Source organism: Lycorma delicatula, chromosome 11, assembly GCF_047948215.1.
Source record: "Lycorma delicatula isolate Av1 chromosome 11, ASM4794821v1, whole genome shotgun sequence".
Classification (NCBI taxonomy): domain Eukaryota; kingdom Metazoa; phylum Arthropoda; class Insecta; order Hemiptera; family Fulgoridae; genus Lycorma; species Lycorma delicatula.
The window spans coordinates 4,495,773-4,520,972 of record NC_134465.1 but is presented as its reverse complement, the minus strand read 5'-3'; the positions used below and the strand labels follow the sequence as shown (position 1 = coordinate 4,520,972).

General features: G+C 26.6%; 1 protein-coding gene across 1 annotated transcript in view; it reads right to left on the bottom strand.

Moving 5' to 3' along the window:
* LOC142332086 (uncharacterized) overlaps positions 1 to 22,653 on the bottom strand; it is a 42,930-nt gene extending 20,277 nt beyond the window's left edge. The window contains exons 1-5 of the mRNA XM_075378291.1: positions 22,581 to 22,653; positions 16,545 to 16,775; positions 13,962 to 14,081; positions 12,331 to 12,448; positions 8,688 to 8,864 (exon numbers count right to left, since the gene is read on the bottom strand). Of these exons, the coding sequence (XP_075234406.1) occupies positions 8,688 to 8,864; positions 12,331 to 12,448; positions 13,962 to 14,081; positions 16,545 to 16,607 (478 nt within the window). The 5' untranslated portion in view covers positions 16,608 to 16,775; positions 22,581 to 22,653. The remainder of the gene's footprint in view (positions 1 to 8,687; positions 8,865 to 12,330; positions 12,449 to 13,961; positions 14,082 to 16,544; positions 16,776 to 22,580) is intronic.
* Positions 22,654 to 25,200: the final 2,547 nt, after the last annotated feature.

The window sequence follows — 25,200 nt, the reverse complement described above, 5'->3', positions numbered from 1 at the left end:
TTTATCTAATGAAAAATGATTAAAAACAATTGAAAGTTACATAATTAAACAATTAAGTAAACCTAAGCAATAAAAACAGATTTATGGCAACCATGACATTACTTAGACTGAACATATAATTTGTTACACAAACATATTGCAAGTATTTTCTCAGACTTTATAAAATTTTATTCATAAAAAAATAATAAATGCCGGTATTTTACATTTAACTAGAGAAAAAGTTATCGGCACTAAATGTAAACTAATAAGTGCATAGCAGCAAACAAACTAAATAACATGAAGAAATGAGATTTTCATATGTAAATAATTGAAATTTCTAACAATTTATCATTCTTAAATTATTTTCTTCAATACACCATCCTATATTAAAAAGATATAATTTTATTTCTTCTGTATAAATAGATTATGTTAAAAAACCACACTGAACAAATGAACAATGGAAATTTTATACAGAAAATAAACAGCGTAGGTAATCTTCATTAAAATGTAAAAACTCAATTTTTTTCAATGTGCGTTTCAAACTAAGATTTAACTTTTAACTATAAATTAAAGTACAATAATTGAATAAATATTTTAATTTATCTATTACAATAAATCATAAATGTTTATTTTTATTATTATTATCATTATTAGAAAAAATATCTACAATGAATTACGTACATTTTTACTGTACAATTAAATATTATAAATTTCATCAAAAATAATTAGGCTAAATAAAGAAATTTTTGAAAAATAAATTATAAACACATACTGAAGAACAGATTATTTTAATAATTATAACTTAATTTATCACCAATTTTTACTTGTGATAAATTAATTTTTACTGATAAGGATAAAACTAGATTGCAATAATTGCACCGTAATTTAAACTTAATCGACTGTAATATTGCAATTGAAAAAAGTTGAACAGATTTACGGAGAAATAAAATCATAAATTTTTTAGACATTTAAATAGGTTAAAAATGCCTACTATTTTTTTCCTGGTAAAAAATTATTTACATTAAACTTATATCACACTTGTTATCAAACTTGTCATCAGCAATTCAATCTTAACATAAAGATTAGAAATTATCCTTAAACCCCCATCGGATAACTAACCCTGTAAGGACTTATGATAAATTCAAAATTTATTAAGGCTGACGCTTCTTGAACCTTAGAACATGTCATAACCATTAATGAGACTATGACTGTATACAACAAAACAATATGATTTGTAATTTGCTACATGTAAGAAGTTTTACTCAATTACCCACTGTTATCGTGACAGATTAAGTGTGATTTCAGGTCTTTATTGAATGACCGATTAAGCTTTTTTGCTGTACTTTGTACATAGCTAGCAAATAAAATCAACTCATTATAAAGTAAAAATAAATGCGTTCTCACGCATTTAATTTTTTTTTTTTAACAAAAAAAAAAATTAAGAATTGTATAAACATTTAAGAGTTCCTCTTTACAGGTATTTCAATAATCAGCCAGCGCTTTGGTTCCAAGCACAGCATAACACATTAACAGCGGCTTATTTTTCATTTTACAAAAAGACCAACAGTATTATTTAATTTTATCAAGAAAACTTCTTACATTTTCATCTGTTTTTTTTTATCTTAACACAATTGAAAGTTCATGATAAATCTATATTTCTTAAGATATATAAAAATCATTTTCATCGCTTGAATAAAATTCTATTTCATTTTAAAAGATAATATATATTTTTAAAAAAGTTCTTAAAATATTTATATAAAAAAACCTTTGTATATCTTTATATCTACTAATAAAAATTGTTTTTAACAGTTTTAAACTCATTTACTTTTTTTCCTATTAAGACACACCAGTAGTACTTAACAACATAAAATTAGTATTTAAGAATAATAAATTAATTGGAAACTTAAGAAAAAACATTTACAGTAACAATCACTGGTGGATCCAGAGTGGAAGGGTGAATAAAGGATTATCTTTTTAATAATAAAATTAGATGATTATCTAAATCAGATTGCTTTACTCATCATAGTTTATTGCTTCTTTTTTAGGATTGCTTTTATTATGCGTCTATTTACTTAAAATTTTTTCAATGTGTTTTTGAAGATAGAAAAGATATTGAATCCACCCATGGTAATGTACATATTATAAATATAATTATAAAAAAAGTAAATTTTTTATAGTGTGATTTATTCTAAGAAATTTAAATTGTAATTAATATCAGTTGCTAAAAGTTATTATATTTAATTCTAATCATAATATTATTATGTAGGCCATTTAATCAGTAACTAAAACACTCACATTAGGTGGTAAGGCAGAAAAAAAAATATACATGCAGGGAATGTCCCTCACAGCAAGCAAGACCGGTCCAATAACATGATTCATTACAAAGTTGTCCTGCCAAAATAGATTCAATTATATGGAGATATCTATGTAATTTGTATGCCGTATTTTGATTTGAATATGTATGCAATGGAAGAGAATTTGAAAATAAATTAATAAAACATAATATGTACAACTGATGGCTCAAACTGAACGGATATTGTGGTTGTATAGTTATTATATTTTTTCCATCTGTTTTGTTTAATATCTGGTGTTTTGTTTAAAACTAGATATTTTGATTTGTAGGCTGCAATCAGATTTTATTGAGTATAATTTATAATGCCATAAGTCTACTGAAGCCATTTTTTTTATAACGAGTCTTCATTCATTTTTATCATGTTCTTATATTTTGCACTAGCGTTTGGAATGTTAATCCAGTTGGACATCTTATTATTTGTTAAATTTTTACTTTTAAACAGTTTACTTTTAAAACCAGTTTATTGATCCCCAACTTTGAAGTTTAGAAATTGGAGATGCTAGTTAACACAAATATATCAACTGAACATCAAAATTTTCAATATTTCTATTACTGAACCAATTTTCTAAATATCTCATCATCATCCAAGAATAACTACTACATGTAAAAAAAAATTACTAACTAGAAAAAGAAAAATTTAGACTAAGATATAATTTTTTTTTAAAAGTGCGCAAAAATCTGTTACATATGTTATTTAGTGCCGTAAAGTACAATATTATTTTTTTGAAATAATATTATAAAATATAATCATTTAATGCAATTAGTTATTACAGTTGTAAACAATCTAATGTGAAATACAGAAAATATATTTTTTCTAAATCTATTTTAATAAACCAATCTGTAGATTATAAACCTAGACCTAAAAATAATCAGTTTATATTTCAAAACTGGGTTTCTACAGAAAAAAACCAGTTTAATCTATTTATTATATATGCAAACATTATGTATAAAATACATTTTTCCCACATGATAAACATCATTTTCTTTATTTATTTGTTTATCTTGATGGGTTCTAATTCCTTTTATGATCATTCAATTGTAAATAATTACTTTATACATAACTATTCCATAAGTAATTCATAAGTTTCAAAAGTTTTTATATAAATATGAATAAAAGAGAATCCAAAAAAATAATCTACATACATTCACAAGATATCTATATAAAAACATGTCCAAATGAAATCAAACCAAAATTTTATTTTCATACGTAGCCTGTAAACTTATATAAACACAGCGACATGCATCAAATCATTTTCAACCAAGCAAACATATTTCAGCACTTGGGTTACTAAATAAAAGTTTTTAGCACAGAATTTCATTTTTAAAAATGATAAATATATAATTTTAAACTATAAGAAATTGTTAACAATACTGATATGAAAAACTACATTATAATAAATTAGAAAAATATTGGTAATAAAATAAACTAAAATATAAAAAGAATCTGATTACCATTTTATCAACAGGACAATTTAATTTTAGTTAGTACAATGTATTAAAGACATTTTAAACTGTTATATCGCTTATTTTATTTCACATTCACACAAGATTAGAGAGAAGTGATGACATCTTTTATTCTTATGCTTTAATGTCAACATATTACGTTAAAAAAATTTATACATGTTCCAACTACAAGAAATTATTGGCTAATAAATTTCAATAATTTTATGATCTTTCCTAAGACCATAAAAATTTGAGTATCATAAAACATTTTTCTTTTACATACATGAGTTATAATCAGAATAATATATTATTAATTAAAGAGAATTATAGAATTATAGAGATTATTATTAGTTGATTAAAAATCTGTTAAAGAGCCAATCCTATTTTAATAGACTAACAATATTCAGAAAAAAGAAAAATATCAGTTGTCAACTCTTTTAAAATAGTGTACCAGGAATACATTAAATGTAATTAAAATAAATGTTCATGAAAGTCAATAAATACACATAACGTTATTGAATAAAATTTAGTCTGACAGTATTAAATAAAAATAACATGAAAATTGTTGTTTAAATTAAGACAATGAACTTCATGACGTTTTAAAATAATAGAAGACAGGACAGACACAACTTAACTATTTATGGGATACACCTAAGTGAATCGTGAAAATTAGTTTTGTGAAAAATATTGTTAAATTTAGCGCTACATACTCAATTACTTTTACAGTTTTGAATGCATTTAACTTTTTTATACATTTAATGTTTCATCAATCTCAATCTGAAGAACACATTCATTCATTCATTACGGACTGTATGTATTCTGTTTAGTATCATATTTCTTCTGATATTTTAAGAAATATAGATAAACATGAGGATAAAATAATACAAATAATAAATGTAAAGAATTTTTTTTGAAATTACCAGACAGTAGGTTTGAAAATTACAGTCTAATAGAAAACTAAAATTAAAAAAAATTAAATAAATACATCCAGCCCCAGTAAATGGCATTCAAATATATTTTAGAAATACCTAATACCTAAGATATAATTCTGATTAACGTTTTAGACAATAGTCAAATCAATTTTAAAAAAGAAGAATGAGATCATATTAAATGTATTTTACAAAACATATATACATATTAGCAGTATTTAATGGATCTATTTTTATGCTAAGAATTATTTTTTGTTCCAATAGTAATATATTACATTTTTTGGTTTTTTTGTTTTTTTTTTTTAATATAAATTCTTCGGTATAAATATACCATTGGTATACAAATTTCATTAAATGTTAAATGAAATAAACCATATTTTAAACCTGATTAATATAAGCAGCTGAATCATTACATATTTATATTTACATTTTCATTCATATATGCTTAAAAAAAAAAAAGAAAAAAGTTATTTCCTCACTAAAGATATTAAATTATTTAATCTTACTCTCATTAGCATGTTTCAATAACACCTATAAAAAATAAAATAAAATGTACTATTTAATTAAATATGTATAGAAAAAATGAACCAAAACTACAAATATATAATACTACTATTCTAAAAATACCTTAAAAAATACATAACATAAACATTGGATCAAAGAAAGATATCAATAAAAAAACATCAACAAACTAATAAAAGTAAAAACAAAACACTGAAATCTCCACAAACTTACTATTACTATTTGATTATATTATAAAAAAAATTCCTACTAATTCAAATTTTATACCTAAAAACAAATTGCATACATGATACATAAATTGATTTATAATGGTTTCATAATTGGGAAAATTGTTGTAGAATAAAACTTTCATAATTGGGAGTTACAACTCCAACATTATAAACAGCAATCTGACTGTACCGTTGAAGTTCTAGAGTGTGAAAAACCTCTATCTTACAGGACTGGAAATTCCCACAGAAATGTTTTTGTAAAACTACTTCAAATACAAATGTTAATATTACCAGTTTACAATCTCTCCCCCTTAAATTCAGAGCAGGACACCTTATGGAAACAAAATTGATTTATAGTACAAGATCTGGCAGCTGATTTCTGCAGGTATATGTTTTTTAAATGAAACGCGATTTAAATGAATGATTAATGATAATTTAATACATTACTGCCGGGTTGCCTGCCAAAAATTAATCGCAATTACCTTTAATTAAATATATTGTAACTAATTTAACGAACAACTATATTTTTTTAAGCATTTTCTTTCAAATGATTATTAATTATGTGAAGAATGTAAAAAAAAAAAAAAAAAATGGTTTCCAGCTCTCAAGTCAGCCACAACCTCTAAGTTTCCAGGTGTAAACATATACGTTATTGTTAATTATTTATGCTCATAGTTTTTCAAAAAATTATATACAAACTGAAGTTTAATTTTTTCTGTAACAATAAACCACTGTTGCCTATAAAAGAAAAAATGGCCGCAAGTAGTGGTTGCCATTATTTGAACTAATTACTTTCAGTCTGGATGAGGGTAAATGAGAGAGAAGGAATGTGCATGCTACTTCATGTTGTAAACAAGAACGCAACACGACTATTATACGTATAGTATGTTTATTTTATTTTTTTAATAAAGATATTGACAATTTTAGACTTATCTTTTTTGTTGATTTTATTATTTATTTTTGAAAATGAAGAAAAGTGTTTTTTGGGACACACTAGTGAAAAATTAATTGTATTTAACGATGAATCTTTTCAAAAGTGTAAACTTAATATTATGTTTCATCAAAAACGTGATTTTAAATACAATGTTTACAACATGAAGCAGCAGTGTGTGCATTCCTTCACAATGATCCAAAAAAAGTAATTAGTTCATATAATGGCAACCTCTGTTTGCAGCCATTTGTTTACATGCAACCATGTGTTATCATGTACAGAAAAAATTAACTTCAATTTAGTATATAACATGTTAGAATAACATAATGAGGGTAAATAATTAACAATAACATACCTGTTTACAACTGGTAACTTGGAGATTGCAGTTGACAGAGCTGGTAACGATTTTTTTTTTTACATTCTTCACATCATTTTCTTTCAAATGATTCATTAAATGAATTCATTAAAGAAAAATATAGTTGCAATTTGTTAAAATAGATTAATTACAATATATTTAAAGGTAATTGCGGCTCATTTTTGCTATGCAACTCGACAATAATATATAAATTATCATTAATCATTAATTTAAATAGTTTCATTAAAAAAACAAATACCTGCAGAAATCACCTGCCGGATCTTAGACTACAATTAGTGATTGTGCAGAAGCAAATTCTTCAATCCTTTTCTCATATGCTGTGCATTTGCAGTTTTAATGAAAATAAATGCACTTTATTTAACAGTTATTTCTCTCCAACTATCATGTAAAAACAAATGAATAATATATGGTAGACCCAATATAAAGAAAAATTAATGACAAATTACATAAATTCTCTAAAATTAAATTCAAATATATTTTCCCTGTACATGTACAAAAAAAATAGTACTTGCATGGAAAATTTGTAATAGTCATTTGATTAATATTCTGAAAAAATGAGATTCACAAATACAATGCTAAAGATAACAAAATTAAACTCCTTTTCTTTTTTTTTAGACAAAATCATAAAAATGTTATAAGAACACTTTTAAGAAATCTTGAGCAAACACAAAAACTAAATGTTGTAAACGTAATCAGATATAATTTACAACATATTTCCTGCCACACTGGAACTACACTAGACACGGATTGTAATATTTTATTGGTAAAATATATGAGATAAAATAACATTTTTATGTTAAGTCAATTTCAAAGTGTCCTCAAACTGAGGACTAATCAATTACAAACAATAATCATGTCCAGAAAAAATAAAATTTCAATGAAATTATTTAATAAAAATAAAAAAATATATATATAATAAAAATATAATATATATAATAAAATAAAACAAATAAAAACTCTTCATTCATTTAATAATAAATTAATGATTATATCAAATTTGATTAATAAATATAATAAACTGAATATAATAATTACATTTTACATAAATAAATAAATCTTAATTGACATCACCTTATAATTATAAATATAAATACATACTTAAACATAAAACTCTATAATCTTTTTATGATACATATTATATTTTTTATCATTTTTTCTTAAATTATTCACAAAGCCTCACATGAGAATACACACATATATATATATAAATATATATACGCAAAACAAATCAAATCAAAATAAAAAGGAAAAAATTATAAACATTAATCTTCATTATTTCACTAAATATTATAGGTATTTATAATATTAATAATGTTCATCATACAGAAACCAACTAACTTTTACACCATCTTGTTACATCTTGATAATAATAATAGTTTACATGGAGGAAAGAAAATATAATGTTTATAGAATTAATAATAAATATATATATATATATATATATTTATTTATTTATTTAACATTTACGTCATAATAACCGATGTTGCACAATTCTATGCACATTTTATAGTCTTTCTATACGGTACATATAAATATATATTTTTTTTATTATTATGTTTAATGCATCAAAATTATATATATATATTATTTATAATAGCTTTATGCTTTAATTACACGCTACAATAAATTATTAATGTTCACACACTGTTGGAAGAGTAACTGTTATTTATAATTAACAGAGATAAGTAAAAATAATATTAAATAAATCAACAACCGAGAATGTTTTTTTTCTTTTTTTTTATAAATTAATTCAATTAATAGTAATCGGATAAGAAATAATTGTAAACAAATTTCAATATATATGTAAATATATATATTGCTAGAAAATTAAATTACAAATACTATGGATATGGAAAAGGATAATGAGGAGGACGAGGAAATTGTGGATGTGATAAGAAGAACAAGAAGCTGTAATTGTAGTTCAATCATCAAAAAAGTCGCATACCTTCTTCGAATTTCACTACGATCGGGTCGACTGATGGATTAGCGTAATTTAAATCTGTGCGTACAACTGTCGGTCCTGGTATTACATCCGAATTTGGGCTTCTACCACCTCCTGGGTTACCAGCTATATTTAACACACCACCTGGCATCACCATGTTTCCACCACTTACGGCATTACCTGTAGTTAAAAAAAAAAAAAGAATCACAAAATCCAATATTATTTTATAAAAGATAGTATTTTAAATTAATTCTTTTAATGTGGTAGAACAACAGATTTTAATAGACAACAGCTGCACAGCACATGTAATCCCAATTTTTTGTTTCAAAATTACTTTGTTGTAAAAATCTGTAGTTTGTCATCCATCCAAGAACTATAAAACAAATCTTACTACTTGAACAGTTTTTATATAATTTCAAAGACAATTTCTATAGATTCAACAGATGACCTGCATTTAGGATGACCTCAAAATTCACATCAGATATGTTAGAAATCATGTGTTTCACTTATCTCAGAAAAAAGCCGAATAGTGTTAGTTAATATTCTTATGAAAAAAGTAGAAATGGATTGCTTCAAAGCTTGACCCATAAAATTTGTTTCAGCTCACACATTGTTACTTCATGACTTTTTGACTAAAATCACTACAACTATGCTTTCCTTAGCTACCCTGTTCATCTTACTGTTTCAGGCTTTTATTTCTTTCCTAAATTAAAACCCTCTATCAAAGAATTATGATTGGTATTAAAGACACACACAGATGTTGTCAAAAATGATGTATCACACTTTTACCAGGAATGATTATCTTTTAGGGGTCAGTACATTACCTCAGCAAAATGTCAAAGTCAGTTTAGATGACAAAAAAATATATAAAATTAAAAAAAATTGGCAACTGTTTGACAAATCTCATATGTTGGATGAAAAAGTAAAGCAAACAACCTATTCCAGAGAAAAATTATATATTCATAAAAAATTTTGCAACCGATTAACAATCCAATGTTAACTTTGAAACCTCTGATATATGGAGCGTATGCAGCTCTCGGCTACTCTGTGCAAGGCTGAATGTGGAAGATCCGAACAAGTGACCAGTTGGCAAGAATTTAGTACGAACGAGGTGATGGTGGTTACAAGAATACTGAAGTACCCTTATATCTAATTTATTTTACTTGACTGCTGATAACACTCTCTTTGTTGACCTCTCGCATTGTCTCTTGTCAAAATAATTGTATATAAAGCTGAAGTGAAAGCTGAGCTTGTACCGTGAGGCTGGTATGCGTGCTAGATTAATGAAACAGTTTTACTTACGTGTACACAGTACAGATCATAAAATTATATTAAATAATACCATATTTAAAATGCATAATGTGCAGGAACTTTTAAAACATTGTGAGGAAAACAGAAAAAAATTAAATAAAAAAAAATAGTTATATTTTTAACAGAGATATACTGAAACCATCCACGATACAGCAAATTGTTTAGCCAATTCAGAAGAACGTAATAATCAGAAGTGATGACGATACAATGTACACAAAAAAAAAAAAACCACCACCCCAAATCATAAAAAAAGCCACCACCCTATATTAAATTCTCACCAACTGGTCACATATTCAGATCTTCCCCAAAAGGGGAAATTATCCAGCCTCACACGGAGTAGCCAAGCCACATATGTTCAATGTATCAGAGGTTCCAGAGCACATGCTGAATTCTTCCCAATCACCTTCCTGATCCTGTGAAAGCATTTTTGAGAAAAAATGAACCATGAAGTGATCATTTAAGCTACATGGAGCTGCTTTTGAGAAGTAATCTTAAGACTTCTTTGTTAGTGCATCTTATATCACATTCTCCATTAACTTGGGAGATTCACTACGACAGGTTTCTTAAAGTATTCCAATTTCATTATTCTAAATCACACATTGATTAAAGCCAAAGAATTTATCATATAAAAAAGGTAAATGTAATGACAGCACAATATGTTTGGAAAGAAATTATATATTTATTACATAATTTGGAAAAACAATTATATTTTTTTAATATGTAATTTAAGAAAAACCTTTAGTAATGCTTTAAAGTGGCAGACATATTTTTACAACTTTTGCCAAAAACAGACAGTGTACAACTGCCATTTACAAGAAAAAAGAAAAAAAAAAAGCAAGTCTACCAAAAAATACTAGTTTTTACAAGGCTATGCAAAAAAAATATCTATTTTTTTTTTTTTTTTATAGCAAACTTAAAATTCTATCAAATTTTTTGATCACATATTTTTTTTCCATTAACACTACTTTTAACTTTCTTTTGAATCAACACTTTTTACTTGTACTTGAAAAATCATACACAAAGTTAAATTCTGATTATATAAAAATTTGAATTATTATAATAAACCAAACTTTCAAGTCCATAGTGAAATACATGTTTTGCTCCAATAACGCAATTTTGGCAATTTCTATTGTTTATACATGTTATCCTATAATAACATTATTGTCAAAATTAAAAATAATAATTTAAATAAAATTTTTCTGTGGTATTAATCTACTCTGAAGTTTTTTTTTTTGAATTAGCATATATATTCAGGATAGCTTTTATGGTGCACAAGGAAAATCCCATATTTCTTTACCCTCCTGCTTTTTGTTCTTCAATGTCCTAATATTCCCAAGCTTTAATACTGAAAAAACAATTTCTATATTTTCAACATTTGGAAACGTAAGTTTCTTGTTTCCAAAGACTTTCTTTTTGTCGCACAAAAAAAAAGACACTAATGTCTACTATGATTTAATAAAAAAACACAGCTGGGCATACTGCAATTACTGAAAAAATTAACATGGATTCAAAAAACAAATATTTGCAACTTTTTCTTTCTTAATTGTTCAATATAAAATAATACAGATTTTATTATTTCTTGACATCCATTTATAAGGACATTGTTACTTTTGAACGTACTATCAATGCACACATATGAGGACATGGTTATATTTAGAACAGAATTCTGATAAATCCAGTATAGCACTAAAGCACTAAAAAGAATTAAAATTATGAACAATGTAACAAGAGAGGGTAAAAACTGCAATGACAAAAAAGTAAAAGTTGATGTTTTATTAAAGAAAAAATGGTTTTGAACTCTTGAATTATGAGACCTCTGTTCAGGCACAATCAAATATTAAATTATATATTTTCAGAACAAATCTTATACAAAGATTTAAAACCAGATAAATCATGATTAAATAGTATAATAGCATTAAAAGAAATCTAACATACAATACAAAACATCTTAACAAATAAAAATGAAATTAGATACTTATCTTCAGCCTATACGTATGACTTTTACAAATTATTCTGCAGCCTTTAAAGGATTTTAAAACTGCTTTGTACTAAAAATACCTTAATCAACTTTCAAGCAAACAGAATTATGTGCATATAATCATGAAGTTTGGCTCACATTACGCTAACTCAACAGCAAACAAACTGATATTGAAATGGAGGTCAACTATATCAGGCACAATGAGCATTCTTTACTTTTGCAGGTGGGCATAACAAAAATCTCATACTGAAAGACTTTTTCTAGTTTATACATACATACTTGTATAAATTAGAAAAATAAATGCAACCTGATCTCTAAAACAAAACAAACTATAATTTAACATTATTTCTAAATTACCATCTTTTGATTTATCTGGAGGTTTCTCCTTCTGATTCATATGTCTGAATGGACAATGAGGTTTTCGACAGCCACCGGGTTGTGTCTCCCAATAACAAGGTATAACTTTTCTGTTTTTCTGGAAAAACAAAAAATAATTCATGAATAATTTCAAATCCTGTATGCCAAAAATACACTTCATCTTTAAGTATTACATGAAATTCATCAACATTCAGAAAAGTGCATATTATAAAGCAGTTTAACGACTAGTAAAAACAGAATAAACACAAATAGATTCTTAAATAAACAATTATATACAACAAACACAAATTTTAATTACACTCTAGTATCTTGAATTAATGAATTTATATATAAATTTCTGCTATTCATTTTTTTAAATACTTGCAAAATTATGTTAAAGGGATATTTCAAGAAAAATCACTTTGGTACATGTATAAAAGTGCATCCCGGCAATATAAACATATTTGTTCTTCAATCAATTCAGAACTGTAAAGCAGCAGTCAGTGAAACAGAATCAACAGTTGTTCACACCACGAATAATTTGAATGAAAGTTCACGAATGATTTGGTTATTTGTTACATGAAAAATCACAGCACTGTAATCTTTTGTTTTAATAACTGTGTTGTATTTACAACAAATATATTCATCAGATTGGTTACGGTGATGATGGTGATGATGATGATGATGGAACCTACCAAAGCCGAATTAAAAATTGATAGGTCTGTTATAAGGAATCAATACGGTTAATATAGGGACATGGATTGTAAGCAGTTAAATTTAAACTGGCCCTGCGCAGTAAGTAAACTCGAGAGGCATAATGTTCAATAAATGAAGCCAGATCTGATATATCTACAATTACTTTATAATAACAAAGATAAAAGTTATTGCAATTGATAAGACATTATTGTAACATAAGAAAGATCAACATTCAAGCTCTGGAAAAAAATGGTCTTAAAGTAAATGAAAAGACAATGTGATTGTGTCAGTATCAGAGGAGAGAAGAAGATTTTACAGTTTAGTCTTTTAATGGGATAATTAACTACTTGAACAGCAAAGAACATTTAACTTACGTGAAATAGTACAGCAAAAGAAAAGAATAAATGCTGGAAATAATCTTATTTTGCTAATAAACAAACAATTTACAGATTAATAAAACAATCAGACAATTTGACTGCTAACTAATTAGAGGACCAGGAGACTATCAAAACATTAAACATAATATTAAGAAAAGAAGACTTGTCAGGAACATCACGTGCAAAATAAATGATTCTGTGCCAGAGAAGAGGATGTCAAGAATGATAGTGAGGAGACAGATGGGATATTCATGATGAGATCATTAAGATATGGAAAGATTTTATAAGATTGGGAGACAGGAAAAGCAATAACAAAAATACATCACAAGCACAACATGAAGACAAAAACTGGAATGGATGAGTTGTGTATTGTTGGAACTCAAAGATGATTGATTAAAGAGGAGAACATGTGATTACAGCATATAAAAAGGAGGCTCACAGTTGAGGCAACAAAAACTTTAGAACTGAAACACAGAAAAAGAAAAGAACACTGCGATTTTAGGAAATGCTAATATATATAGATATTACAAAATTACAATCCATAAAAATTCAACTTACTTTTAATTCCATATGTCTAAAATTGCACCTTTCATTCAAACACTTTCCTTCCTTCCAGTATTGGCATACCACTTCACATCCTAAAGCATTCTCTTCATGACGAAATAAGCAATTATCTCCCTGAAATAATAACATTAACTTTTAGATTTTCTATTTTAGTTACATCACACTACATAAAGCAAATTATCTTACACTGAAAAAAAGTTCCATTGGAACACAATAAAAGTATTGTAACAACTGCCAAATTCTTCTTGACAGTTAATCCTTTCTGATCTACTGTAAGACCGAAGATTACTGCGTAATTTCCCCTCCATTCAACTTTTAGGTACTGACACACAGATTTATTGTTTGTTCAATTGTCTGGCATAGTTTTCATATTATAGCTCTAAAGACATTAACAGAATTAGTATTAGAATTAACAGAAATCTGAAAGTAATGAAATGAAATAGTGGCACAACAAAGTTATTCTGGCTAAATTATCTTAACACAGATCACTAGTATAAAACAGATTTTTAATATAACAGTACTGGAGATCTATTTAAACAAAGTTTTAAAGATATAAGAAATTGTATCTTTTCAGTTTACGTTGAATTCCTGATTATAAACCACTTTTTCAGAATCGACCTTTTTCTATGGTTTAAAAAAAATCTTAACAGACAAACTTATTAGTTAGTAGGTATAGCAAATAATATGAATAGACATGAATATAAAAATTCAAAAAGATGTGTCTGGCAAGCTTGAAAGAATACTTTTCCAGAACTGAACCTGAAATTCTAAAACTGATTTGAAACTTTTGTTCTGAATACTTGCTTCACCAATATACATCAGAGTACAGAAAGAAGCTTACAGTGAATGTGGTTGTTTCGTATCAAAGACTAAGGCTCTGTATAATACTAATTCTTTCTTCTTAAAATTAACTAGTATCATTTATTCCTCTTTTTCTTATATAAACACTGCAATATGAATTAAAACTTATGGAAAATAGGTTAAAAAGGTTTTCCTACCAAACAAATGTTTGGTTTCTTACTACATTGGGTTCGATTACCAGAGTTATTCCTAGACAAAGTTATTCCTAAAAATTGCAGTGGTTTTCTGCTGGGTAAGTTACTGAGCCAAATACACTGTTGCACAGAACATAAACAGGCTCCAGTGAAATGCAGATAATATTCAGCATCACAAGCGACACTTTTACTCTGTTCACCACTGTATAACAAACATTTGCTGTATTAAAACCATCATTACTATCAGAAAAAGCAAAGCTGATTGGTGCCACTTGTACCTAAGATGGTTTATAATTGCTTCAGTTACAAGAAAGACTATCATGAGATGTTGTAAAATATCTACATAAAGGATATCCAGAGTTTAAAATCTAATTCACACCAGGAATTAAAAGTTGAAAATTGTTTTTAACCTTAGTATTTTATTTCCATACCTAAAGAAAATATGTAAATTGATTTATTAAACCTGTAAATATATCTTTCCAATTGCCTAGCCCAGATATAAAAAAGTATGAATATTTCAACTAAAATTTACTTTTTGAAAAAATAAATTATCCCTGAGATCAAGTCTATCTTCATCCTGAAGAAAAGCTATTTCTACATCAATAATACTTGCATAAATGATAGTTTTTAAAGCCAATTGGCTGAAATAATAGTTATAAAAACTTTAAATTATTTTTAAAGGTAGTAGTAACCTTTAAAACTATGTCAATTGTGAAAAGGACTGAACACTATTTCAATAGCGATATTTCACCTACAGAAAAATAAAATTAATCAAAAGTTAAGACTGTAAAAATAAACCTGAAAAATTAAATGAGAAATATTTTTTTAAATCTTGTCAAGCCTTTAATTTTTTCCAAGGTATTATTTTTAACAAACAAAATTCAAAATAAAAGCGATTAAAATTTATTTTCAAACTTATCTTAAAAAGTTCTTCATTTAATTCTCCACCAATCCAGCAGGATTTTTTAATATTCTCCTACAATACAAAAGTTTTTTTATACAGAATTTTTTTTAAATCTCTCAATTCCAAAAACAATTTTGAGCTAGCAGATGTCATCTTTAACTGCACAAAAGCTCACCTGTCTTGACTGGTTTTTTTTTACACCTTTCTTACTCCATTTTTTTTTTATTTTTACCAAACAAATAATAAACTTCGGTACATCATGTATACAGTGTTCTATCTTAAAATTTAACTCCTCATTAACCTTTTTTTCTGAAATTCCATTACTACAGTTAAATTCCGTTTACTCTTAATATTGAATTTCTCTTCCAGCAGATTTTAATCTTATTAAAAAATTTCTTAAATATGAAACAAAATAGATTTTACATGATTCAAGTTTATAATTTACACCATACACTTTCATAATTTTGAACTTGAGATACCTCATAATGTCTAGGAATAAAAGTTGAAGGATTTTTTCCTTTTAACCAATTTTAATTGATAATTTTTTTACAAATTGCTTTAATAGACAGAAAAATAAACTAATTTTAATACCTTGAAAAAATGTAACATTTTCTCATCAAATAAATATCAAAACATGTCAGTTCAGGCTAAAAAGATGAATTATTAAAAAAATTATACCTTCAAACAAGTGGAATAATAATAAAAGTAGCAATCGTCATTTTTCCTTGAATTTGGTTCCATTCTAGTCACGTGCACAGATTAATTCGTTACTTAAATATACGATTATTGTAATTATTTATTATAGCAATATTATTTTATTATTTATTATTGTTATTACTTGAATAATTTCAATAAATATTATCAAGGCAACCTTTTAAATACAGTATCACACCGTTTTATACTGCACATCTGAAACAAAGCAAAAAATCCATTAAAATATAAAACACAGCGTTACTTATATTTAAAAATAAATTTACAACATGTAAGAACACATGCACAAACTAATTAGGCAAACACAACCAAAAAATACAGTGAAACAATACCTCTAGGATACAATATTTTTATAAAAAAAAAAATTCTGTTTCTATACATTTTGTAAATTTTTTTTATAAAAATGTGAATGATTATCTTTAAAGAAAAATGAACTATATATGATCCTCTACAGATAATATTTAAAATAATAAATAAACATCTAAGAGATCCTGACAGAAAACAAATATTTAAAGAGATTTTTAAATAGCTGTCAATTTCAATGACATTCACTTAAAATACTACTTAATTCTGAATGCTAGTTTATATCTAATGAAATAGTTCATAAAGCAAACAAACAAGTAAAGTATGATGCCATTTTAATGAGGCAAGAAGCATGTTAGAAACTAAAAATTAATTAACAAGACATAGATGAACCATTGCATCGACCTTGTTGTAAGGCTTGTGATAAAGAAACAAGACAAATATCTTCATGTTAACTTTCATACTGAAGATGACCAAAAGAATTAACATTCTACCATTAATAAAATGCAGCCTTCTTATCAATAATTTTTGTAAAAGTGGCTAGAAATAACACAACCTTAAAACCACATACATATGTGGGAGAAAATTGCTTCTTATCAATAGCATTTTTTATTTAAGAACATTTACAGAATCTTCATTAAATACATAAAATGTTAATTATCTTCAATTATTTAGTCTCATGTTCAAACAGATACTGTCAATCAAGCTGAAGTTAAATGCAAACAAATTTAGAATTAGGATTACAAACATTCTTCATTTATTTCTTAAATAAGTGATTTAATTACGATTAATTTTCTTTCACTTACAACTATTTTTGATAGCTTCATTACATACAATCACAATTTTTTTGCTTTTAGAAGAGATTTAAAAAATAAAATAAAAATGAATTGGCATCATAGTTTATATTTTAACGGCTAACAGGGGTTCTCACTTGAGCTGCAACCATATTGCAATACTGTTTTTTGAAAGAAAAACTGTCCTTTCACATAAAATTTATTTTAACAAGTTTGGCCTAAATGTTTTTCAACATAAGTATACATTGTTATAGTTCTTGATAAAACTGTAGGCTTTGGCAAACCTGAGATAATGAGAAGTTGTCAAGAGGGTATTATAAAGTATACTTAAAAATCTGCTACAGGCATTTTGTCAAAAACCACCCTTCTGCAGTTCAGCAGACCTACCCGAACAAATCTGGGTCCAGAACCACGGTAAAAATATGACTCCATACGTAAAATGGAAAGGGCTCAAATGCAAACATTGGAGTGCAATCATACCAAATGAGACAAGCAACATCAAACACTTCGGAGGATTCCAATCCGTTTGGTGATTGTACTCTGATGTTTCAATGTTTAAGTTGTTCAAACGTTTGTGTATAAATGATTTTGAGGATATTAAAATTTGGACTACATGAAAATAATCCCTGCTTTTTGATATCCTTAAGAAAACAGCAATGCAATAAGAAAATAAGGTGCTAAAAATCTAATTCATGAAAAAAGTTAAAACATTTAATATGTAAAAAAAAGTTTTGCTCCTTAAAAATGAAAATATCAAAATGAATGTGTATTTTTCATAATATTCAGTAAGCCGCCTGTGGCTGTAGACCATATTCTTGCGGTCTGCTACAATACAAAATCAAACATTTCAGTATTGGAAAATTTACAAGTATACCTCTGATGGCTAAGATGGTAAAAATTATCTAATTTTAATGGTTTAGCTTATATTTTTAAAAAATCTCTTTTGAAAAGACTGAAATCTCTGAGAAAGTACTATTAGAATTAATGAAAAAAAGTTAAATAAAACAATTTTCACTGAAAATAAATTTCTACAAAAGTATTTAGAGTGGAAGAAAAACATAAGTAATAAGTTTAATATACTTAGCTGCAACCCTTAACTATTCATTATTGTACACACACATGCAAGTGCATATGATGCTGACACAAAGTTTTCCAGAGCTCCTCTAGGTACCATATTTAATTGATACCTAAAGGGGAACTCCTCAATCAAAAAAAAATATTTTTGCATTAATTTTGACCTCCAGAAATGTTAATTTACAATCACAAAACCAGCCCCATTTGTAATTTCACAGTTTGTTGTATTATATGCAGTTGCTATAATACACAATTTCTTTTTTTTTTCATCTCTTGAATTTTTTTGGTTGAAATACACTAAATAAATACATAAAACAAAAATTAAAAAAAATTATTTTTTTAAATTGCATTCTAAGTAAATGCAAAATTTGTCACTAGGAGGGACAGCCCACTACTGTAAAACACTACAAGGTAAGAAAAAGCAGACATTAAGTTTCAATCATGTAATAGGCAAGCTAATTTTTGTTGTGTGCGCGCAAACCATTTATAAAAATTAGTTACAGTAAAATCTTCTAATAAGTAATCAAAATCTGAAAAACATTTCAATCGATATTGTAAAGGGAATGCTAAAATAAAATTTAGTATTTTTTTCTTTAATTACACAAGCAGGAATCCATAGGGGTATCTTACAGAACCTGATTTAATCAGATTTAAAATATATGAAAAAAGATGCTGTAAAATTCTGATTCTCTCTGTTTAAGCTTTGTCCAATAATGGAGTTATCTGGATAAAATTATGTATAAAATCATCTTCAAATTTTAATAGAAAAAGTTGGCAAATCACTACAGTGTCATCAAAATAAATTTACTTGTACATACCAGAAACATTTATACATTCTGATTCCTATACAAAGTGTTTTTACAAGTATGACAATGGCAATAAAATATATTTATGATGCACAAAAACCTGATAATTGACATAACTGCTATTATACTGTTACTTTATTCATTTATGTTTACAAAATGCAATCATAATAAAAAGATAAGTGAAAACATAACTGATGAGATGGAGCGCAATGTAACTGAAGTAATTAAAACCGATGAAAAAGTAAATAGCTAAGCTATGCCAGAGAACAAAAAAATTATGAAAATATTAAGTTGCCTAAAATTAAACTACTGAGGGTCAAGAATAAATACCGAATGGAACTTTTTATTTCATTATAACCTTAGAAGAAATTCCGTACAAAACAAGTAGACAATATAAATTTTTTTCTCATCGGCAATTTCAATATACAGTAATAATATAACCTGCAGCTGAGCTGAAGTTCTATAGCTTTAAATGAATATTATTATACAGTATTGTATTAGGTTATTTATTTGATATTCATCCCAAGATCACACAGTTTTTTCTTCCAGCTGTACTGTGCAGTCTTATTTGTTTTGACAAATAAACAATTTTCTAACATACTGTACTTTATGACTAATTTCAATCTGTACTTAAAGTAACTAAAAGACAAAAATATTATGATCTCTACTGTTCATTAATTAATAATAATAAGTCCCACAATAGCCTGTGTCAACATTGTTTTAATATTAGTACAAATTTAAATATAATTGATTTGAGTGTTATTTTCTGTATTTCCTAGCGTTATCACTAACATTTGTAGCTGATGCATTTCAGAGTACCTCCATTCTCAAAACTATCTTTAGCACTTATTCTTCCTGAGTTGGGATTGTCCAATAAATAAAGCTGTTAAGATCCTCCCACTCTCAATCGCTACTATCATGCCCTCTTCTGCTTTGTCCTTCCTATTCTAAATGTTCAAAATTAAGTGCTTTAATGGATAAACAAAAATGGACAAAATTTACATTCATGGGAAAAGAAACACAAACTAAAGGAATTTTTTATTTACCAAAAATAATTTAAAAGAAAAAGACAATTAGAACAAAACTGGAGTATATCTAATAAAATGTGATTGTAAAACGATGTATATAGGGACAAACTGGGTAAACATTTAAAACAAGATTTAATGAACATATAAATATGAGAGGAAAAAAAAGATTCAAATTTGCAATATATTTGATAAAAAAAGGATATATTTCCAATGAAATGATAAAATCTAAGAAAATATTCAAGCTAAAATTAAACAAACAGGACATAATGAACAAAAATAATGATGTAATGTTTAAAAACCTAAAAGTGTTGAAAAAAAAAATCACAATAGGGATGACTAATGTGATGGGGAGTAGGAACATTGCTTCCAAACTCAAAGATTCAGTGCTAAAGTTGTTTTGAGAATGGAGGTACTCTAAAAATGCGTCAACTACAAATGTTCAATGCCAGGTACAGCAGAAAATAACTCAATTTTGATAATCATAGCAGAAATATAAAATATTGTAGAAAAAAGTATAAATATATTAATACATTTCTTAGATCTTGTTATTAAAAATTGAAGAAAATTTAGAGGCTGCTACCTAAAATTACATGTTCTAAACTCTAAACCTATTATTAATATTAACTGGCACATTTTATTTTACAACAATGAAAACAAATAAAGGCTAATCTAGCAAATTGAAATTAACGAGAAATAGCAAGCCTTGTAAACTTAACTGAAAATGCATTAGTAAAATAAAAATGGGTATAAACTTTTTAAAAGAATGTTGTCCAAGGAACTACCAATAAGAACAAGCAACTGAGTTTTCCTATTAATCAAGAATCTAATATTAACACAATTTCTTTCAGTATATAAAAATTAATCAGTAGAATTAGATAGCCAATCACAATTATTCTAACAGTACACTCTTAACTATAGTAATAATTACAGGTAACCCAAAATCAATACTAAAATGCAATTAATTTGCTTTAAAAGCATTTAAATTAATATTTACCTAATACAAATAACTTTGTAAAATACATCATTTAAATACCATACCATGAGAAAAAACTGTTGCAGTTAATTCAGTAAAAACTAGTTTGTATAAGTACAGGGAGGTAATGTTGGGCCAAGGAATTCTGAAGATGATTCGATAACACCCATGAAGTTGTTTTGGGGACAAAGTTGTTTAAAGCCAGTTTTAATTCCCATAACGGTAAACCTCTGAGAAAGGTTAGCACACATTTTCAAATATACTTCAACAAACAGACTAATAATTAACAAGGAGTAACTATCACTGGAAGTAACAAATATAATTGTGATCTGATTAGATGCGATACAAAATTATCCTTCACCACAGCTACAAATTTCCCCAGATTGTAAACAAATAAATATAAATGTTTTATTACATTACTATCAAACCATAATCAAACGAGATTATTACAGATTAATGAATTTCTAAATAATGTGGGAAAAATATATTACTTCATAAATTGTTTTTTTAATATTAGCCTGTATACAAAAATATGTCTAGCTAGAAAATTCCATAACCAAATATCAATGGTTAAACTCCAATTAGAATTATCAATATAGTATTGATATTAAATTTAAATGCCGAATCATAAAATCAAATAAAACTACAATATTATCGTAATTACGATAAAGAATCATACTGCAATATCCTGTTTATCAACATAAATATTGATAAACCATATGTAGTACAACATAAATTTACAAAATATAATTTACTACAGTAATAATGAAATAAAAAATTATAGGTACCTTTAAAATGTAGGAAATATACAGTATAAGTTATCTTAATTCCAATTAATCTTTGGAATTACAAAATAAATGGAATTAAGATGTACTATCCCAACCCTAGCCTAAAACCGATATATAGATTAATAAAATGAATAACATATGCAAACACTTATTTTCAGACCATACACATTAACAAGTTCATTGCAAATTTTACTTATAATAGTAAATAATGTAGCTTTTTACTTTTAAAATACTTACATTCAACAAAATTACACAACCATCACGGCCGACTTCAGTTTCACTGATTGTTACATCAGGGTTGCCACATATTTCATTAACGTCTCAGATTACTAGATATAAAAATATCAATAACAATGTTCATTTGAGCAACAATTTTCGTTAAAAATTAAATAAAAGAGCTATTTTATCAGCTGAAATAGTAACACTCGTAAATAATCTATATCAGTAATACATTATTAAACTTGTTTCTAAATCCTAATTTAATTTAATTTATATTTTAAATGGCTAAGTACAATTTTCAACAACTTATTACTTGGTAAAAATTATTTATAAACAATGACAGTTTATAAAAAATTCACCCATCGTTAAAAAATGGAAGAAAGCCTTTAGTACGTCTCCATGACACTATCAATGAAGAAATTATGTAGCTTGTATTGTAAACAAAATCATTTAGGCGGTGGCTAACTAGTTAGTTTCGTTCAAAGTCGTTGGGTACATAGCATTTGATCCACTTAATCTTTTAAAAATTAGGTAACAAAATAGGAAATTGGATTTCAGTTTTTACATTAAAAATTAATTCGTTTTAACATTGAAATTGAGAGAAATTTCTTAGTAAAATCTAGAAAAAAGTTTCCTTCAAAAATAGTTTGAAATTTAAAATCCTTAATGTTTTTAAAGTTTTTTCTGGAATGAATCCTGAGTTAAGAGAATAGATTTAGTTACTTATCTGAACACGAAAAAAGAGTATACTTTGAAAAAAGGAAAGTTTAATATTGTAATATATAGTATTCCATTAAATGAGGAGAAAGAATGATATGTCTTATCAATATAGAGGATCAAATATTACAATAACTCATTTTTTATCTGTATAATTACTTCAATTTTTGCCAATTAAAGGGGTGCTGGATGTCTCTCCTCAGTAAACAGAAAATGAGTTATTACAATTTTTGATCCTGTTTGTAAGCATTTGTTTTCATTTTTACCTTAGTAAAAAATTTGCAATTTAGGGAACCAAAATAGTGGATGATGCCACTAATTTTCAGGCGCCCTGTCCACTTCTCATCTTCTCAAATAAAAATATTACAATATTCTAAACATTTGTTAAAAAGATGAGTTCTGCTATCAGTAGCCAGTAAAAAGGAGGGATGAGTTGAGTCCTTCTTGCATCCTAAATACCTTAACTGCCTTATTTCTAGCTTATTTCTTTTCAAAACATGTTATACCTTCTGAGAACATAAGATCTCATTGCCTAATATGTTGCAGCTACAACATTATTTTTCTGTCTTACATATTACTCTGTAATTCCACTATTCTGTTTATAATGTAACTGTATTCTAATGTAATGCAACTGAAATGTGGTGGAAGAAGAAAATGTCACACAAAGCAACAGCTACATCTTGTAGTTTCATTTCTTAATACTAATATTCCAAAATTCACTGATCCGTGCCCTCTCATTTTTTGTCAGTTGCATTGTTATGGAGTTGAGTACACCTGCTATGTCAATGCATCTAAAATAATGTAAAGTAATTGGATTTTTAACAACGGAAAAAATTAATGTTAGTGACATTTATTGCCATCTAAAAGTCATTTATGTGATGGAACTGTTGATTGTACTGTAAGTAGGTGGCAATAAAATTTTGACTATCAGAAACTGGTACAGCAAATATTGAGAATAAACCTTGGAATAATCAACCAATTTCTGTAACTGATGAGGAGCACCAAAAGGAGGTAGATGAAATGATTTAAAATGACCACTGCATCACACTACAATGCATTGGCACCTAAATAGGCTCACAGAAAGAATGAGTACGACACATTATTGCACAACTGGGCTCCATAAAATCTGTTTGCTGTGGATGCCATGCAAACAGACAGAAAAGAACAAACAAAAAATGGAAGAAATATTATGAACGTAATTGTGACAAGGAAGATTCTATCCACAATTAAAGAGGGATATTAAGGGTATCCATTTCACCACAATTTATGAACTGATGATGTAGCGAGATCATAGATCAAGGAAAGACCACCAGTATTCTTCATAGATGGAATGAAAGAATTGGTCTGCTGCTGGGAGAAATGGTTACTCTTGTAAATGGTGACTACTTGGAAAAATAAATGTAGGTATATGTAACAAATAAGATGTACTACTACGTTACATTTGTATATTCATATGAATCTTTATTTGCCCATTATGAGCGACAGTGCATTACATTTCAGCCACTAATTGTAAAATTAATAAATAACATGTGCACTGCATTGTTCTGAAAAAACAATGTAATTTCCCTTAAGGAAAGGAATTTTGAATCAGAATTTTATGTATTTCTCTTTATGTAGTAGTCTCTTATCAACTAATCTTGTAGTTGGCATAAAAATAAAACAGATCAGCTAATACAACATATTCCTGAAAATAACCTATTAAGAGACATGACCACAATAAATGACCATAATAAATGTCAACAGCATGCAGTGAACTGTAATCAGCATTATTAACCTCAGTGATCTATGAGGAACTATTCATTGAATGTAGCATTGGCCATTAGTATTTTATTTTACTTATATCTTTCAATTTCCAACATGATGCTACTTAAAATATTTAGATATTGCAGAACATTTAAGTTGTAAATCCTTCTTAATGTAA